At 38.2% G+C, this 18,564-nt stretch overlaps 1 protein-coding gene across 1 annotated transcript in view; it reads left to right on the top strand.

Moving 5' to 3' along the window:
- The first annotated feature begins 1,630 nt into the window (after positions 1 to 1,630).
- LOC124777298 (nuclear fragile X mental retardation-interacting protein 1) overlaps positions 1,631 to 18,564 on the top strand; it is a 165,936-nt gene continuing 149,002 nt past the window's right edge. The window contains exon 1 of the mRNA XM_047252650.1: positions 1,631 to 2,207. Within this exon, the coding sequence (XP_047108606.1) occupies positions 1,722 to 2,207 (486 nt within the window). The 5' untranslated portion in view covers positions 1,631 to 1,721. The remainder of the gene's footprint in view (positions 2,208 to 18,564) is intronic.

Raw genomic sequence — 18,564 nt, forward strand, 5'->3', positions numbered from 1 at the left:
AGCGAAACATACTGAACTTTGTCTCAGCATTTATTTGTGCTTTTCCTACAGTGGGTACACGTTATGAAATTGTTGAGGTGTCTAGGTATCCAGTATGACCGCCTACTAACTTTTAAGAGATTAAACCACTCTTCTCTCACTGTGAATGACAGCCTCCAAGAGATTGCCTAAAAAAGAGAAGTCTTTTTCCTATGACATTTACTCCAAAATGATGGGTTGGAGGTTATAATTGGGACAAAGGAAAAACTGGAATTGCCTGAACAAGGCAGGATAAAATAACTTGTATGTGCTAGTAGATCTAGCGATGTTTCTTCTTGGTCCTGGCTCTTTGCAACACATCTATGATGCATTGCCAATCCCGGGGTGTGCAGTTCGAATGGGAATTAATCAGAGATAGGTCTTTTTTAGAGATGGACGGTAAAGGTATGGATATGTACCATCTCGCAGCGACTCTGCTAGCATGTCGATTACCAGCTCAGCCACTCGCGGCTTGTGTGGCAGCGGCAGGTGGTCATGTTTGCCGTATCTGGCAGCCTGCTTTTGCGCCTCTTCTTTGCGAGTCGCAAGGGTCAAGGCCTCCGTCAGTTGCCACACCTGACGGCGCGCCTCTTCCAATTCCGCCCTCAGGGCCGCCATTTCCTCCGCCATGGTGGATTTGAGCGAGGCAACTACTTCGTCTGTGGCTTTCTGTAGCAATTTGCGGAAACTATCGTTGTCGTCTTCTTTGCGGCGGCGAGGCCCGCTTCCCCTTCCTATACCTATATTTATCATCAAACATTGTTTATGCAAATCATGAAGAACACTATGTATAATTTTAGATACCTTGTCTATATGATGCTGAAGTGGCAGCTGTCAGGAACCACCTGCACACCTCTCTGTATACAGAAAAATGCCAGTTATTAAAATGTGGTCTGATGTGGATTCCTCATTTCGAAAATGAACTTTCTTCTTCTCCTCCATGTGCTATTTTAACGCTAGCAATAAATAATATCATACGTGTAATTCTCTCCTCCTGCTATACATAATTCTATGGCAATGAATTGATACTAGGCTGTGCAATAACCCTGCGCCATAATTGCTGAAATTTGACAGTACGTTTTTTTGTGCTTCACTTGAATGCCTTACTATGTACAAACTTCAAGCCTATAACCTGTAGCTCACTGAGGTATCTGTGTAAGGAATTTAATTGACTGAGCATTTAAAGAGTTCAACGAAACAATATTTGTTCGAAACAGAACGTTAGGTGAATGACAGCGTACACAGTAAGGTATTTGCAGTAATGTAATGATAGTTTAGTTAGTGTACATAGATAGGCCTAGGTAAATAAATTGTGAAAATCTAAAGAATGAGATTGAATATCTGTGACTACGTCTGGTGTAATTAGAACTGTGAAGACTATAATAACGAGAATAGTGCAGTGAAATCATCACAGCTTATCCTACTACTCGTTGTAGTTTCATAAAGAAATTAATTTGTCTGGTTCGTTCACTTCCATAGCCTACTTGACTCTGCTGTTGTTTTAATAACTTTGTACGCAACTGCAAGTTTAGTTTTGTCTCTTTGCTTCTGTCGATCTTTGCGTTTGTTAAATGTGATCCGCGGTGATTACTTGAAAGTTGAATATCTTTGATACTGTGGTGTTTGAGAGTCAGGAGACAGAATAGTAGCCGTAGTTGACGTTTGGAGGATAAGGGAGGGAGTACGCGCAGTGTAAGAACCGCATGGGTTTGGCGCGTGGTAGAGGTAGAGGAAAAGGCAGAGGCGGTGTTGTGAAACCGAAAAGTCGTGGGATTGCTGTGAAACCACCACCGTTGCTTGGGCGCCCTGCTCCTGCCCCGCCGATGGCGTTGCGTCCGCGAGGTTTGCCGGTTCCGCCGTTGCTCCCACGGATGAGACCTCCCCCTCCTGGATTGAGGCCTTCCCGGGGTATGCCAACTGCACCACTACCAATGTTAGGTCCTGGGAGACCAATCCATCCCCCCTTCCATCCAATACCTCCGCCCCATGTTTCACCGCTCATGCCATTACGGCCTCCCATGCCACCACCATCGCTTATAAGATCAAGAGGACCTTTACCTATGCATAGTGGTACTTATCCTGCACCAATGTCATCACGTGGTAAATTCGGTGGAAAAAGAGGAGGAGTACGAGTAAATATTCCAAAAGGAGGCAAACTTAAAGGAAAAGGCAAGAAGAACGAGTTTGAGGTTTGTGCAAGATGTTATTTACTATTTGTTCATCATTTGCCTGGAGCTACAATATTTAACAAATAAAATATATAAACTTTTGATAGCGTAATGCAGTTCTTTTTTTTGTTTTTGTTTATCAAATGTAAAATCCTTGTGTTGCTACACAGCGCTCTATGGACGACTAGTACCTTCAGGAGACGTTTGTAAGGCGTTGTTGTAGCTTAGGGTTTCTTTTTTTCTTTTTTTTTTCAAATTTCGTTGTGGAATAAGTACAACTTATTCAAGTCGCCTTATTTTTATATATTATTTCCAAATATGTAATGAATTATGTTCTCAAGAACAGTTACGTTGCATAAGGCAACAGTATTCCCTCATATTAATCCTCATAATTGACGCCATGTGTTGGGAGACTTAATCTCTCTGTGATGATAAACAAGCACCATCTGAATCATAACTTGTTATTGCCGACTGGCAGTTTCAATCAGCGCCCCAGTAGTGGTGTGAAACTAACAGTACCTAAGATCATCTGCGGCTCATATTGAAGTTGGTAGTAAAAAGTTATGAGACAGGCACTGTTATTTTTCAGCTACCGATACCACAGTATATTATTAATTCATTTTCTTTGGCTCTGTTGCTATGACTCCTGATCTTCACTGCAGCATCTAACCGTAATTTTGCATATTTTTTTCCTCATTTCCTTGAGTGCTGTACTAGTAGTTTACTGGTGCCGAGCACCCAGTTGTCTTTCTGAATCAGTGGAAATTGAAAGATAAAATAACAAATCCACTGATTGCAATAACTTTGTCACAGTCTTTGGATACTGAATTGTCCTGTCTTTCTTTCCTGTGAAATGAGTGATGATCTAGTTCCAGGTGAAATCACAGGTGCTAACCACTACTGCTGCACTTTTCATAAAAGCAAGGTTACTCTCATTCCTTTTGTGGATAATTACTTCATTAGATACTAGATGTGAACACCACTCTGACTTCTGTCAACTCTAAAGTGAACTCATAGTCAAAGTTTTCCATTTGTTCGTGTATCTTATATTTGGTTTCTTTCCAATACATTCTGATGTTGCTGTCTGTTGCACTTAGCTAACTTTTAGACGTTTCCATACTTTGCATTACTTGGCTAATAGTTGTACTTGGAAAAGTCTAGATCACACAAATCACATTTATTGGTGACTGGTTTCAGTCCAAAGGTGGACAGATCATACTCCAAAGTTTGTGTGCGGAGATGGATCTGTGTGTCATGAACTGCAGAAGCCTCCAGATGCTGTCAACTGGCCAACACCAATAAATGTGATCTGTATGATCTAGACTATTTCGCTAATTACAAATCTGTTGCTGTTTATTCCCAAAATGTTTTGAAAAATATGATTTGGCCATCAGCTCATATAATACCAATCAACATACTATCATAAAATAGCTATTAATCATTTGTGAAATGTAGAAATCAATAATTTTTGAAACTGAGTCCATAAGGCTGTTTGCCATTTGGAATTGTTTAAGCACAGTTGTGCTGGAGGGTTTCTTAGGTAACTGGCAAGTGTCATCAGTTCACTAATAAATCAATAAGATACCAAATGTAGCTTTGACCTGAAGCATCATAATTATTGCTACACTAATAGTTGGTGGAATGTGCATTTGATTCCCTCATTTATTTAAAAGTAACATTTCCCAGTTTGACATATATCTTGTTTGTTCCCATAGTAGTTTACTATTTGGCTCCGTACTATTGTCCACAGAACATGATTAAAATTAAGGAAATAACTCATCGATATGAGAGTATTTTATAAGTAAATAGAGACAATAGAAAACCAACCACATTTGGGTGGAGACTGCTGTGCATTGCTTATGTATGTTTACTAAGTTCTTTTATATAAAAGCATTTTATTTCCCCCATGTTCCTCATTTTAGGTTTGTCTTCAGTGGTTGGCCCATTTACCAGGGACGTTGGTTTACTCATACCCAAATTACATTGTAATTGAAGAAATATGTGTATCAAAAACTTACATAAAGATCATTTATGACCCCAAATTAGTTGAATAGTTACACATGTAAAGGTAAAGTAAATACATATCTACATGTGTATACTGCAAACCACCGTGAGGTGCATGGCAGAGGGTGCATCCCATTGTACAAGTTATTGGGGTCTCTTCCCACTCAATTCACAAATGGAAGAATGATTCTTTGAATACCTCTGTGCATTCAGTGATTATTGTGATCTTATCCTCACAGACGCTATGTGAGTGATACTAAGTAGGTTTTAGTATATTTCTAGGACAATCATTTAAAGCTGGTTCTTGAAACTTGGTTCAGAGTTTCTCTGGGTAGTTTGTCTATCTTCAAAAGTCTTCCAGTTCAGTTCCTTCAGTAGCTCCGTGATGCTCTCCCATAGATTAAATAAACCTGTGACCATTTGTGCTGCCCTTCTCTGTATACATTCAGTACCCTTTTTAGTCCTATTTTATGCGGGTCTCATACGCTTGAGCAGAGTCGACTGAAGCGTACGATCCCACCCGTCGGCTTTGGCCTGTGACGTAAGGCTTTTCTGGTGTGTGACGTCATGAAGGTGTGGCATTTACTTCGTGAAAGTGGCCTGTTTGTAGGTGTTGTTATGATGTGATCGGTGGTGCTCTCTGGTGGTGTGTTTATGGGTAGCGTGGTACGTGGTGTATGGGGGTTCATTTGCGCGATAGCGTTGCACGTGTGTGGTATCGAGATTGTGCCTTCAGCGGAATATTTTTCAATGAGTTAATGATTTTAGTTTTGTTATTTTGACATTATTGTAGTTTTCTTCTGTTCGTCATGCATGAATTTTGGTAAATTGCTTTTTTTATGTCTTTGGTAGGTATTGATATGACTGACAAGGTCAACAGTTTTCGGTTCTCAGCGATGATGGGTGACAGTGCATTGTCTCTAATAAAATTTCTTCAACTATTTCGATTTTTCGAAGAAGTCGTGAAGTGTTCAGTATGTCGTGAAGAAATTAGGCGTATTAAAGTTCCGCTGTCTCGGACCAGGGACGGCTGTATGTGGGGATGTCGTAAGGATAAAAGGTCAAGGGAAGTGTTTGATTCCAATTTTGTTGGTTTGTTGTGTTTTTTGAGTTAGTGATGATTGTGGACGTGGTTGTAGTTTTGGGTTTTATGATTTGGTATAGGTAGTTTCTGTTGACCTATATAGGTCTAGAGAACTGTTCAAATCCAATGTGTGGTTATGGCTGTGGGTGTCCCAGTATCGGGAGCTGCTGTTGAGCTATATAGGTCAAGGGAAGTGTCCGATTCCAGAGGTTATTGTGTTCAGTGGAATTTGGAAAGTTTTGTGTTGTCGGTTTTTTTTTCGCCGTTTTGTGTGGTTTCGTATGATGGTGTGTGTCTAAATTTGTTTATATTTACTTTGTTCCCACCCAAAAACCCCCAATTTCCCACACTTGTCTTGTTAGTTTCATTGGGTTTTTTGTGGAACGTGTGTTTGTTGGTTTTTCAATGTATTTTCGTGTTTGTGGTCATGTTTATGTAATGACACCACAGGCACCATATTGGAGTCGTGGTGTATGGTCGTTTCTGACGTATTTGTGACATCATGGATCAAAGTAGACATGTGGAATCGGACACTTCTGTATTTCTTGGCTGGGAGGATGCAGCATGTTATCTTGGATGGCGAGTCATCGTCGGATGTGCTTACAGGAGCAGTCGCATAAGTCATATGTAAGCAACCTCATTTGTAGAACTGATTGCACTTCCACAGTACTCTGCCATTAAACCAAGGTCTACCACTTGCTTTACTCATGACTGAACCTATATGAGCACTCCATTTCATGTGCCTAAAAGTGTTATGCCCAGATATTTGTACCAGTTGGCAGACTGCAGCTGTGATTCATTATAGTCATAGGATACTGTGTTTTTTTTGTTTTGTGAAGTGCATAATTTTACATTTGTGAACATTTAAAGCAAGTTGTATGCCTCTGCACCATTTTGAAATCTTATCAAGATCTGAATAAATATTTATGCAGCATTCTTTCAGTTAGAAAAATGCATCATCTGCAAAAAGACTTATTATTAATATTGTTCTGGGGGTCATTTACAACATGAACAGCAAGGGTCGCAACACACTTCACTTGGGCACAACCCAAGTTACTTAACTACATCTGACGATGACTTGCCAGCCAAGAAGTCCTCAACCGAGTCACAAATTTCACTTTATGCCGCATATGATTGCGCTTTTGACAATGAGCGTAGCTGTGGTACTAAGTCAAATGCCCTTAGGAAATCAAGAAATACAGCACAATTCATACTCGTCTAGAGATGAGTTTATATGCTCATTTAAATTTCATAGGAATGAGGAAGTGACCTTTAGTTTAACAGTTCACAAAGGTATGGTAGAATGTATCATAGCAGAAGAGAATACTAAATTGTATTTGTTCCCTGTAGGTTTCTGTTTTCTTTTGGATATTGTACCACTCACAACATTCAGTTAGCATACAAGTGTGCACTAACATTTTTTGATTCTTCAGAATGGTTATATAATCCTTGATGGCTGAAACTAACTGTATATCTTGTATTCCTGAGCTAAAGAATACTAAAAGTGTAATGCTCAAGTTACTTCTTAAATGCAACATTTTTTTAGGAAGGACTGACCACAACTTTTTGCGAGCACTTAAGTATTTTTTGAGGGAAGTCATATTCCTGTTTTGGCTGCTTTTTGAAATACACTTTATTTCATGCATTAGCCATTAGCTAATTTCATCCCTTTGAGAATATTCAAGCTATCTCTGTGTCATTCCATGTCAAGTCAACCAGAGGTCCCTAATGAACCATCTCCAGTTTTGTTAAAACTTTTACCACAGCTGCAGGCATATCTCAAAGGAAGTTCTGTAAAGTTTTAGCTCAGCGTGTGCGGCACTTTGGACTCCAGAGCCATCAGATTGGAAGTCATCCAGTCAGTCTGTATATCATCACAAATAAATCATGATGTTTCACAGCACTGTATAAGCTGACTGAATTCAAGGATAATTCTGCAAATTGATATTTAGTTTCACCTTTTGGCACTACATTCAAATACAACGTGGGCAAGGTCAACACAGTAGCTCATTTACTAAAAGTGTGTGTGTGTGTGTGTGTGTGTGTGTGTGGGGGGGGGGGGGGGGGGGGAGACTTACTACACGTGTGCCACATGTTTCGAACCATTTGTGTCTTAAGCATAAAACATTTTTGTCATTTTTTTTCATAAATTGTGGTGCTGAAATAAAACCATGTGATAAAAATTTAGAAAAATGGGTACAAATTTTTAAAAGAATTCTTAACCCTATTGCCAGGGGGCAACATAGTTCGGAAATATGGAAGCGTCCGATCCCGTCCATCTCCATTGACCCATGACGTCACAGATATGGCGGAAACGACCATAAACCACGATTCCAATATGGCGCAAATAAAGTCGTCACATACACATTATGAGGACGAAAATACATCGAAAAACACACACACATGTTCCACAAAAAGCCTAATGACACTAACGGGACAAGCGCGGGAAATAGGGGGTTTTTAGGTGGGGACAAACTAAATATAAACAAATTTAGACACCCACCCCTATACAAAACCACGCAAAACGATGAAAGAAACCGACATCACAAAACTCCCCAAATACCACTAAACACAATATCATCTGGAATCGGACACTTCCCGTGACCTATATAGCTCAACAGCAACTCCTGATCCCATAAATTGGGATCGAACACTTCCCTTGACCTATATAGCTCAACAGCAGCTCCCGATCCCAATACACACATTGGGATCGAACACTTCTCTTGACCTATATAGCTCAACAGCAGCTCACGATATCAATACACACATTGGGATCGAACACTTCCCTTGACCTGTTATCCTTACGACATCTCCACATACAGCCATCCGTGGTCCAAGACGCCGGAACTTTAAGTAAACTTTGTTTCTTCATGACGTACTGAACACTTCACGACTTCATCGAAAAATCCAAATAGTTGAAGAAAATTTATTAGAGACAATTCACTGTCCCCCCATCATAGCCGACAACCGAAAACTGTTGCCCCTGTCAGTCATATCCATACCTACCAGAGACAGAAAAAAAGCAATTTACCAAAATTCACACATGACGCCACACTCGCAAACTAAACCAGAAACACACCACCAGAGAGCACCACCGATCGCATCAAAATGACACCTACAAACACGCCACTCTCACAAACTAAATTCCGCGCCATTGTGACGTCACACACCACAACAGCCTTACGTCACAGGTCAAAGCTGATGGTTGGGATCGGATGCTTCGGTCGACCCCATAGTTCATATTCCCAGAAAGTTGGAAAAAGAATATGAAATTCTTGCTCTGTTTGGAAGGGAGCAAGGAAACAAGATTTTGGACCAACTAAAATCAAAAGTTTAACAATTTTATGGAGATGATGACTATAGCACGCTGTGTTATGGAGTTAGATTGTGTTTCTGTTAGAACTGAAGTGTGTTTCTGTTAGAAATGAAGGACAGAAGAGAAAGGTGCAGGAATAACTCATTTTGCTTCCTGAAAGACCTATTTATAATATATCGAGCTCACAATGGAGCTAAAACTGAATTATCTAAATTCAGTGAATTATGTCCAAATGGTGTGTCTGTCATTTCTTCTGGAACTCATTAAATTTGTGTATGTACAATACATCATAATGTTAAGCTAATGATAGAAGTCCAGTCCATTGCCTGCTTTAAAAACTGTGTCTAGCTTAGAATCAAGAGTCTGCATGCTCCATCATTGTGAAAAATGCCATGGGGAAGAAGTATTAGAATTATTTTTTGACAGATTCTTTCAAGGATAGTGATGCAGAAGGTACTGAATGCAAGCAGTGGGTCCACACTGACAAAGAAACATTGGACACAAAGCAGCTGACAACTGAAGATTTTATTTCAGAATTGACAGAAAAAAAATACTGAACCTTTCATGCTACCACTGCACTATGAAGCATCAGCACCACCATTGGAAGATGATAAACAATTTGAAAATGGGACAAATTGTTTTTTCAATGGATCTTCCAGAAAGCTATACATTTGTGGTGCAAGATGGTGTGCAATCCTTCCATCGGCAAAATAGCCAGACCCCCATTCATAGTTCATTACACAGGTGCTGAAGACCTCCAAAATTTTAACATTTGTATAATTGGTGATTCCCTCAGGCATGACACTGTTGCTGATTGAGCACCTAAAGAATAAAATAGTGAAAACCAACTGCTTCTATTACTTCAATGACTGTTTTGGTGCTCAGTACAAAAATTTCAAGAACTTCATAGACTTATGCATTTATGAACATGATTTTGGAAGCAAGACTGATTGGAACTTCTTTGGGACAAGCCATGGCAAATCACCATGTAAATGGTGGAAATAATTTTTGTGATGAGATGAGAATGTGAATGGTGGAATTAACTTCTTTTTCATTGAAAAGGTTGAAGCTGAAATTGCAAGATTGCCTCAAGAAGAAAGATTTGAAAATGCCAAAACCAGTTCTGGGACAAGAGGCAGTCACCAATTTGTGTCGTGTGAAGAAAAAGGAATTCATATTAGCAAAGTTTCGAATGATACAGCATCTTTTATAATTAATGTTGGCCAGTCGGTCACAAGCTGCTTTGGGGAAAAGGTTTTGAATCTCCAACCTGGACAATAGAGTATAGCCTGTATTTGTGACAGTAAATGGTGGATTGGAAATATCAGTGACGTATCACTTGAACAAGATGATGTGTTAATAGACTTCGTGCATTCTGAAGGTCCTGTACATTTGTTCTATTGGCCAGATAGAAAAGACTATTGCTAAGTTCCAGTGCAGCATATTGTAACCAAAATGTCAGCCCCATCTGCAGCACTGATGGGATGGCAGTACAAGCTTCCTGGGTGAAATTTATTCAATACTGAAGAAACATTTATGTCCAGGCAATAGTAAGGAGCAACTCAATCTTGGGTACCTGATTAAGAACCGTGTAACAGACTTGGGAACATGGCAGAGCAACCAGATTGAGGCTTGGCAACCTGTATGAGGAGACCCACCTGTTGCTGTTCTTGTGTGGCTATCAGATATGGCCCCATGGTGACACTCGCTGATTTCATTAAACTGCTAATAGCAGAGCTGCTACCATTTTTTTTCTTTCTAAATTGATTACTTGACTACCACCATGGACCAGTGAAAGTTTCCCGTTTATATGGTCTTAAAAATAATTTATCATGCATCCATTTACGTCAGATACATGTTTACCACTCGAAAGTTGTTTACGTGTTATTCCTCATACAAAATATACATACTAATACCTGATAGATAAAAATTTGCTCTTTCTAATGGAACTAGTCAGAAAAAATTGACTGACTGCCATTGTGAGGTACTTGACCCAGAACATTGGTCAAAGTTGATGGTAATATTTAAAACACCTGGTCTGGGTCCATATGTCTCATATACTAAACAAACTTTAAAGTTAGTATTTATCATGTTATCTTATGTCAGCTTTCTTAATAAAAAGGAACAAATACGGTGAAATATAAATGATTTAAGCTGGAGATGTCAATGGTTGAAACTGGGGTGGCACGCATACGATAATTTTCTTGCCCACTTTGCCACTTTGAGCAGCAGCTCTAGAAAATTTACTACCTCACTGACGTTGTCCATATTATATTTGAACTTGACACCAAAAGGCGAGTAGAAATACCAATTTTCAGATTTCTCACTACAGTAGTCAGCTTATAAAGTGTTATTAAACATGATTACTTATTCGTGATAATATGCACATTGACTGAGAGACCTCCAAATTCAGCACATGTTTATCTAAAACTTTACAGAACTTCCTTTGAGCTGTGCCTGCAACAATGGTAAGAGTTTGAACAAAATTGGAGATAGTCAGGTGGGAATAATTTTTAAAATTGGCTGATTTGACATGCCTCTGTTACTTAAATCACCATGAAACGCTGTAACTGTACGTCATCTTATATTCCACACATCTGAGTGAAGTAAGCAACGTATCATGGCATCCTTAATAAAGATGTATCACAGTTGTGGTAGTTATAGCCCAAACTATATTTTGTCATGTCTCTCATGCGTGCGAGCTGTGATGTTTATACAGGTTGTGCCCATAATGACCACAATTATAAGATATCTTTATTAAGGATGCTGTCAGATGTTGCTTTCTCCACACAGATGTATGGAATATAAAATGTCATACAATTACAGTTTTTTCACTGTGGCACAAGCAACAGAGGTAGCTTGAAAACATGCAAAGGAATGATAGTAACTAACAGCTAAAGTGTGAAATAAAGTGATTATTGATAAAAATAAAGAAAAGCAGCCTATGCAGGAAACTGACTTCCTCAACAAATCAGCAGTGGCTGTGGACCCAACTATAAAAAACTCTATTGATACACTTTAAGAAGGTCCTAATCCAACTTTAATATAGAATTTCTTACAAAATTAAATTTTTACATAATTATCTCACAGCATGTTCTCTAGGCCTACGTTAAATGCTTCAGACAGGAAAAAACATGTTTGGGTGCAGATGAATATGGATCACTGAAGCAAAGAGTGTGGAGAGATGGAGTAATTGCTTGTATATAAAAGTGAGAGCAGTTCCCACATCACTTAAACTCATCAGGTTCAGTGAACACACAATGCTAAGAAGTTAATTTATCAAAATATTGTTCCATGAACACAACACTCGGGCACTGTACCCGTGAGAGCATGAGGGGCCATTATATCAACACTGGTAAAATGTAAGACGTAACATTCTTTTGCAAAATAATTGGGATATTTGGGCATCCTTACCATTTCATTTTTCTGTGTCAGACAAGCTGTTATCATACTCACTCTGCGCTTTTAGGCAGACTTCAAATAGTTCCCTTAGTCACATGACATCACAGTTTATGTTGTATAAATGTTTGATAAATAACTGCTTAAACATGCACTCTCCTGTTTCCTGGGGACTAATATTTGAGTGAAGCATTCAACATGCACTATCCATGACTGAACGTATGTGACACTACTTATCTTAGTGATTTCTTTGTCATGCACTGAAAAACTGCTGTAATTTGTGAAGGGAACAGATTTACTGGAGTAAATCCAAAATTACACTTTTATCTGGGTGTTGCTTCCACTCGTGGCTAACATCAAAATTTGCTTAAAAAGTTGGAAGCAATGCAGTTTAAATGCATCTACCCTTACTGTTAGACTAATCTTGTCTTTGTGGACCTCACAAGAGTGGTAAATAGGGGCTGTAAAATATTCCTAGTTTTCTCACTTAAGATGAGTGTCTGCCAATTCAGGATTTTAATTACTTCCTTGATGCTCTCTCATGATTGAAATAAATGTGTGACTGTATGGGCTGCCATTCTGTGTGTATCTTAAATATCCCCTATTAGTCCTATTTGTTATGGGTTCTACAGTCTTCAGCTGTATTCAACAATGGATTGCGAGAGAGTTTCGAAAGCAATCTCCTTTGTAGACTGACTGTAGTATCCCACAAGTGAACAGAAGTGTACCACCTTCTTTACTTAAGATTGAACTGGACTCATGTCACCATTCAATTTTATGTCCCCACAAATTTGTACATGCATGCATTTGTAGAAGTTGACTAATTGCTGTAGTGACTCATTGATATGGTACTATGGTTTCACATTTTCTCAGGTGCACCATTTTACATTTCTAAACATTTAAAACAAGTTACTCATCTTTCCATCACTTTGAAAAGTCTGAAAAGTTATGAAGATCTGATAGATTGGTGTGCAGGATTTTTCTCCCCCAGAAAATATTTAGTTATAAGTAACTGAATCATTTACAAAGTGTTTGGACTTAACTGCAGTTTCACACTTGTTGATAATCTCATTTCTGTAGTAAATCTGATTATACACAGTATTGCCATAAAGAAATTGTGACTGATGTGACAAGTATGTTGTTTTGGTAAGTGAATGGTTATCAGAAACTAAGGTGAATTATAGATATGACTCGTGAAAGTGCCAATGTTATATCAGTTGGTTTGCTGGTTGCTGTGTTCACTATTTACAATCATCATTGTTAAATGCAGGTAAATGCAAGGTATGTTCGCCCATTCGATTCTTCTAAAGGAAGAGATTGATCAAATGGAGAAACCTGCGTGTAAATTTCATTTTCAGTCAGTATTTTGCTATGGTGATTGGGTAACCTATATGGAAAACTTTAGGAAGAAAAAATAAAAATTGAGAAAATGAAAATTTGTAATGGACTTTCGAAACCTTCATCCTATATATTGGTGTAGGGACCTGAAGAGCTGGATAGAAATTGCAGGGGAGCAACATACGACTGATGTGGAAGCATTTTTAGTCTTTTGGGGAAATTTTGAGATAATATGTATCAAGATAGACATTTCTATCATAGTATGCATGATGAATTTCGTGGATGAGATATAATTTGAGCTAGATTTCTGCTGGGCAAGGTAAGAAACTCCTTTCACTCCTTTTCGGTTGTGTACTGGGATAAATTGTTGCATTGAAGATGATTGTGAGACACAGGGTGAAGATCAATTTACAATAAGACTGAAACTCAAATGATGTCAAAATGAATAGTCACTGGCTGAGATTACATTTAAATACTTTAAGGCAGGGATTCCAGCTGAAGGGGCAGAAACTGTATTCTGTCAATGTTGGCATATAAAGTTATATACATGAATATACATTAAAAAAGTGAGTATAAAGGTTTAAATATTTGTTGGAGACTTGTCTGTTGTATAATGTAGGCATATTTTGAATTCACCTTGCAGTTTTTTATAACAAAAAGTTTGTTTTGTTATGAAAAGTTGTTAAATATGTCAACAATGTAGACATCAGGCTACGTGACAGGTCATTGTATTACCACAGCCTTTATTTCCCATTCACATTCACGTTGTTTGGCTGTACCAACCAATAAATAGATTATCAGGCTTCAACCTAACCTAGACATTAGGCTACAGTACAGGTCAGTCTGTCACCACAAGATAGTGTGTGTGTGTGTGTGTGTGTGTGTGTGTGTGTGTGTGTGTGTGTGTGTGTGTGTCTGCTATCATATTTCAGCCCTTACTTTTAATGTTCAGTCAGAAAGAGCCTACTGGGAGGAAGGGGCTAGTATGAGTGTGACTATTACTTACGCAAAGTGTCCTCTGCTCAAAAGCATGTGGAGTCTGTGAACTTCCACAAATCCCATCATGTTATATGGAGCCAGTCAAATTATACATCAGTTAGCAGAAACACCCAATTCAGGCCACATTTGTAAAGTATTAAAAAACTAAACTCCTCCCGAACAGGCCCTGAAGGCCCAATGGCACTGACCTGCCTCTGTGTCATCCTCAGCTCATAGGTGTCACTGGATGTGGATATGGAGGGGCATGTGTTCAGCACACCACTCCTGCGGCCGTATGTCAGTTTCCAAGACCGGAACCGCTACTTCTCAATCAAGTAGCTCCTCAGCTTGCCTCACAAGGGCTGATTGCACCTTGCTTGCCGACAGCGCTTGGCAGACCGGATGGTCACCCGTCCCAGTGTTAGGCCAGCCCGGCAGCTTAGATGATCTGATGGGAACCAGTGTTACCACGGTGGCAAGGCTGTTGGCCTCAGCTAAGTATTACTACCAAAAAATTGTGACTGATGCTAACATACGGACATGGATAATTATTGGAATTACTTAGGCATTAGTTTATTGTTTACAAGCAATCTACTCCAGATTCGGACAAGTATCACTAAGTGTCTAAGGCTAGATGACTTGTATGGTGTAATGGTTTCCTTGTGAATCAGTCTGTTAAAGAAAACAATGGATCATTCCACATCAGATCAACAAATGAAAATATGATTTTCAGCCTGATTGTATTAGATTTATTTTAAATTAAGTATGCATGCAATATTCATAAATAGTAACACAAAACAATTTTTTTTCTTTTCCTGATGAAAGTTTACTAAGTAATGTGATGATGAATAACAACAACAACAATAATAATAAATTTTTTACTTGGGCAACATCACTGATTTGCTCACAACTTATGTTCTAATGAGTTCATTTGAAAGCTCTTTTATAATTACCTGAAAATATGTATTCATTTTGTATTAAAACATCATTATTAAATTTATTGGATTTGGGAAAACTGCTTTTTTAAAATTCTAAGAAAAAAAACAAAAGATAGTTTTTCTTTATATGTTTTGGAAGTTTCAAGTTGGGATGAGTGTGGGATAACTATCAAATGTAATTTTATGTTTAAGATGTTGCTCCAAAACATCTTCAAAATTAATATATCTTAATTGTTAGGCCTACTTCTCATTAGCTGTATGTTATTGTGTAGTTAAATGCAGCTGAATACCAGAGTTATGCCTAAAATCAGTCATTTATTACTTCTTGAGATATGTTCACCCTGTGGCAGTTTGAGGGTTAAAAATTACCTTTAGTTCCCTGCTACTAATTAAAAGAATGTCTTTGAGTGGGGAATGTGAAAGATTTGGATGGTCCATGTGGATGTATGGAGCTATCTGTAATTTAATCCTTTTCCTGATTTTTTTTTCCCAATTTCACAGGCTAACCACCATTGTTGTTTATATTCACAAACAGTGACCTTTGATGTCATCAAATGGTACTTGATCACCGTCAACAACTGTCACCAATTCAATTTTGCTTTCAGTAGAATCCAGATACTTTTGTTGTTGCTTCGTTCTTGCTTAAGTGAATAAAGGCATGGAGTTATTGTGTCCCTACAGTTGCGAACATTTCTCAAATATATCCATAAGTTTCATTCTTGATTTCCGTGATCTTCCATAATAGCATACTTGAAACTGACCTCTTCTACACTATTGTTAGCAAATGCATATAGTTGCCTTAGCAAATGCATAAGTTGCTTAGGTATTAGGATTTGATCTGTGTATGGGTGCTGCAGACTTGCTTGGTTAGTCAGTTACGTGACTGTTCCACCAACACCATCGCTAGCTTTTGTACTATGAGAAGAGCAGGCTGAAAAATATCACTGGGTTTCGATATAGAAATGTATTTCATGATAGCACAAGTTGATGAAGTTCTTTTTACGTTTGTACTGGGCGTCAGAGACATAATATAATTTTATTGGCTTTTTTTATTAAATTTTTGGCCAGAAAGTCAATAAAGTAGGATTGGAACAGATGCACAGCAACATTGTTGTGTGTGAGGCACTCAGATATAATGACACGACTTGTGTGCTCAAGTTTGTCATATCCTCTTAATGAGCTATAACGGGATGAACTTTTGCTTGTATGGTGGTCCAGTGGTAACCTTGAACTTCATCCTATACAGCAAAGGTACAGTTCTCAGTAAAATCACCAAAAATTTGCCTTCTTTAAGCTTGGTTTTCAGTCTTTTTTGGGAATGCCGATTGCTGACTTGTCCTCAAAGAAATGTCAAGTAAATTATTTTAATTTGTCAGAAAAGAATCAATAAATTCATTGGGGGATTTTGTGACAGTTTATAGAGGTGTTGCTTGTGAATATAATGGACTCTAGTGGTTAACATGTGTAGTTGGAAAAAATCAGGAAAGGGATGAAATAGCAGTTAGTGTCTTACAGCCATGTGGACCATTCACATCTTTCACATTCTTCAGCCATTCACACTCCTTCCATAAGCAACAGCGATCTAAAGACAATCTTGAACCTTCAAACTGCTATAGGGCAAACATATACATTATTCTGTGCAGAAATAGTTGCAACAAACCAATTGACAAGAAGCATGATGAGTTGGACTGATATGGCTCATCTCAATAGGTAACAAGAACTAATAACAGATTTTAGGTATCTCTCTGATATTACCGTTAAGCTAGGTTTGCAGCTTATTTTTCTTAATTCAATACTGATGAGACAAATATTTTTTCCTGCTACCTGTTCTAAGCTATTTTATCTTAATGTCAGCATTTATTATACAATAACACACAGTTAATGAGAAGTAGGCCTAATATTTAAAATAAATTAGTTTTTGAAGGTGTTTCCCGGCACCATCTTAAACATACAATTACTTTTGATAGTTTTGTATGCTCATCCCCTTCCAGAATATGTAGAAGAAAATAGTATTTTTCGCACATTTTTTTGAGAATTTTAAAAATAAAGTATTTCAGAGCTCAATAATCATGATTTTATAAGAAATAAATATATATTTTCAGCTAATTATGTTTTGTCATATTAAAGCCCTTTGAGGTAGCTTTCAAGTGAGCTCAAATAGAACACAAGTTGTGAACAAATCAATATTGTTTTGCAAGTCAACAATTTGATATTTTTTCACATGTTTGAGCACATATTACCCAACGGCCATTAATCAGAAAATTTTGAAATTATTTTGTTACTATTTATGTATACTATGTGCATACTTACCTTTAAATGAATCCAAGAGGATCAAGTTGTAGCACTTACTGACTTGACACAGAATGACACCAGTATCAAAATCACTGCAAGAACTTCAGAGATTAGTCTGCTTATACTGAAAGAAGAATGCAAGAGAGGACTTTAATTTATTAATACATATAAATTCAGAGGTACTACGTATTTTTTAGTAGAAATCTGCTGTGTTTAAGAAGCTTTTCAGTACCACTGTTGACTGGGTGTGGGAGAAGATGACACTTACTTTCATTTTGAAGGAATATTTGGAAGTAGTTTATTTTTATTCATCCAAGGATAATATCACAATGATATAGAAATTGTCATGGCAACACAATAAAAATCAGCAGCTTGGAATAAGCACGTGTGCGTGTGTTCCGTGCCCCCCCCCCCCCCCCCCCCCCCGCCCCCCCCCCCACACACACACACATATGCAGAGAGAGAGAGAATAGATAAGTATGGTCTATAAGGATAGGTCAGGTGGTGGATTGTGACCTTGATGAAGGAACTGTACCCACAGTTACCTGAAGTGATTAAGGAAAACCTAGACCAGGATGGCCAGACAGAGTGAACCCTATTATCCCAAATATGAGATCAGTATCTTAGCAACAGCATTGTCTAGTGTTCCCACCTGTCCAGTTTTCATCTGGATTGCCCTGGAAATCACACTTCCAGATACTGGGTAATGGGACTCGGGAGACACTTTTATCTCGCCTTCTGCTGAATTTGAGGAATCATGCAAGTGAAGGCAGGAATTAAGTATGAATTTTCTCCACCAATCACTGTTCACAATTCAAAATACACATTTGTCCATTAAATTAGGGATTACTGGGTATTTAGGTTTCCAGTATGTTTCACGTACAGTTTGAGAATTTTAAAATTGGGAATGTTCAGTATTCGGAAAAGATGTTTCATTCTTCCTCCAGTGATGCCTATTTGTCAAATTCATGTGTTCTAAAGAAGAAAGTTAAAATATACTGCTTTCGACAAAGACTGATGGGAAAACCA

This window comes from Schistocerca piceifrons, chromosome 2 (genome assembly GCF_021461385.2).
Source record: "Schistocerca piceifrons isolate TAMUIC-IGC-003096 chromosome 2, iqSchPice1.1, whole genome shotgun sequence".
Lineage (NCBI taxonomy): Eukaryota > Metazoa > Arthropoda > Insecta > Orthoptera > Acrididae > Schistocerca > Schistocerca piceifrons.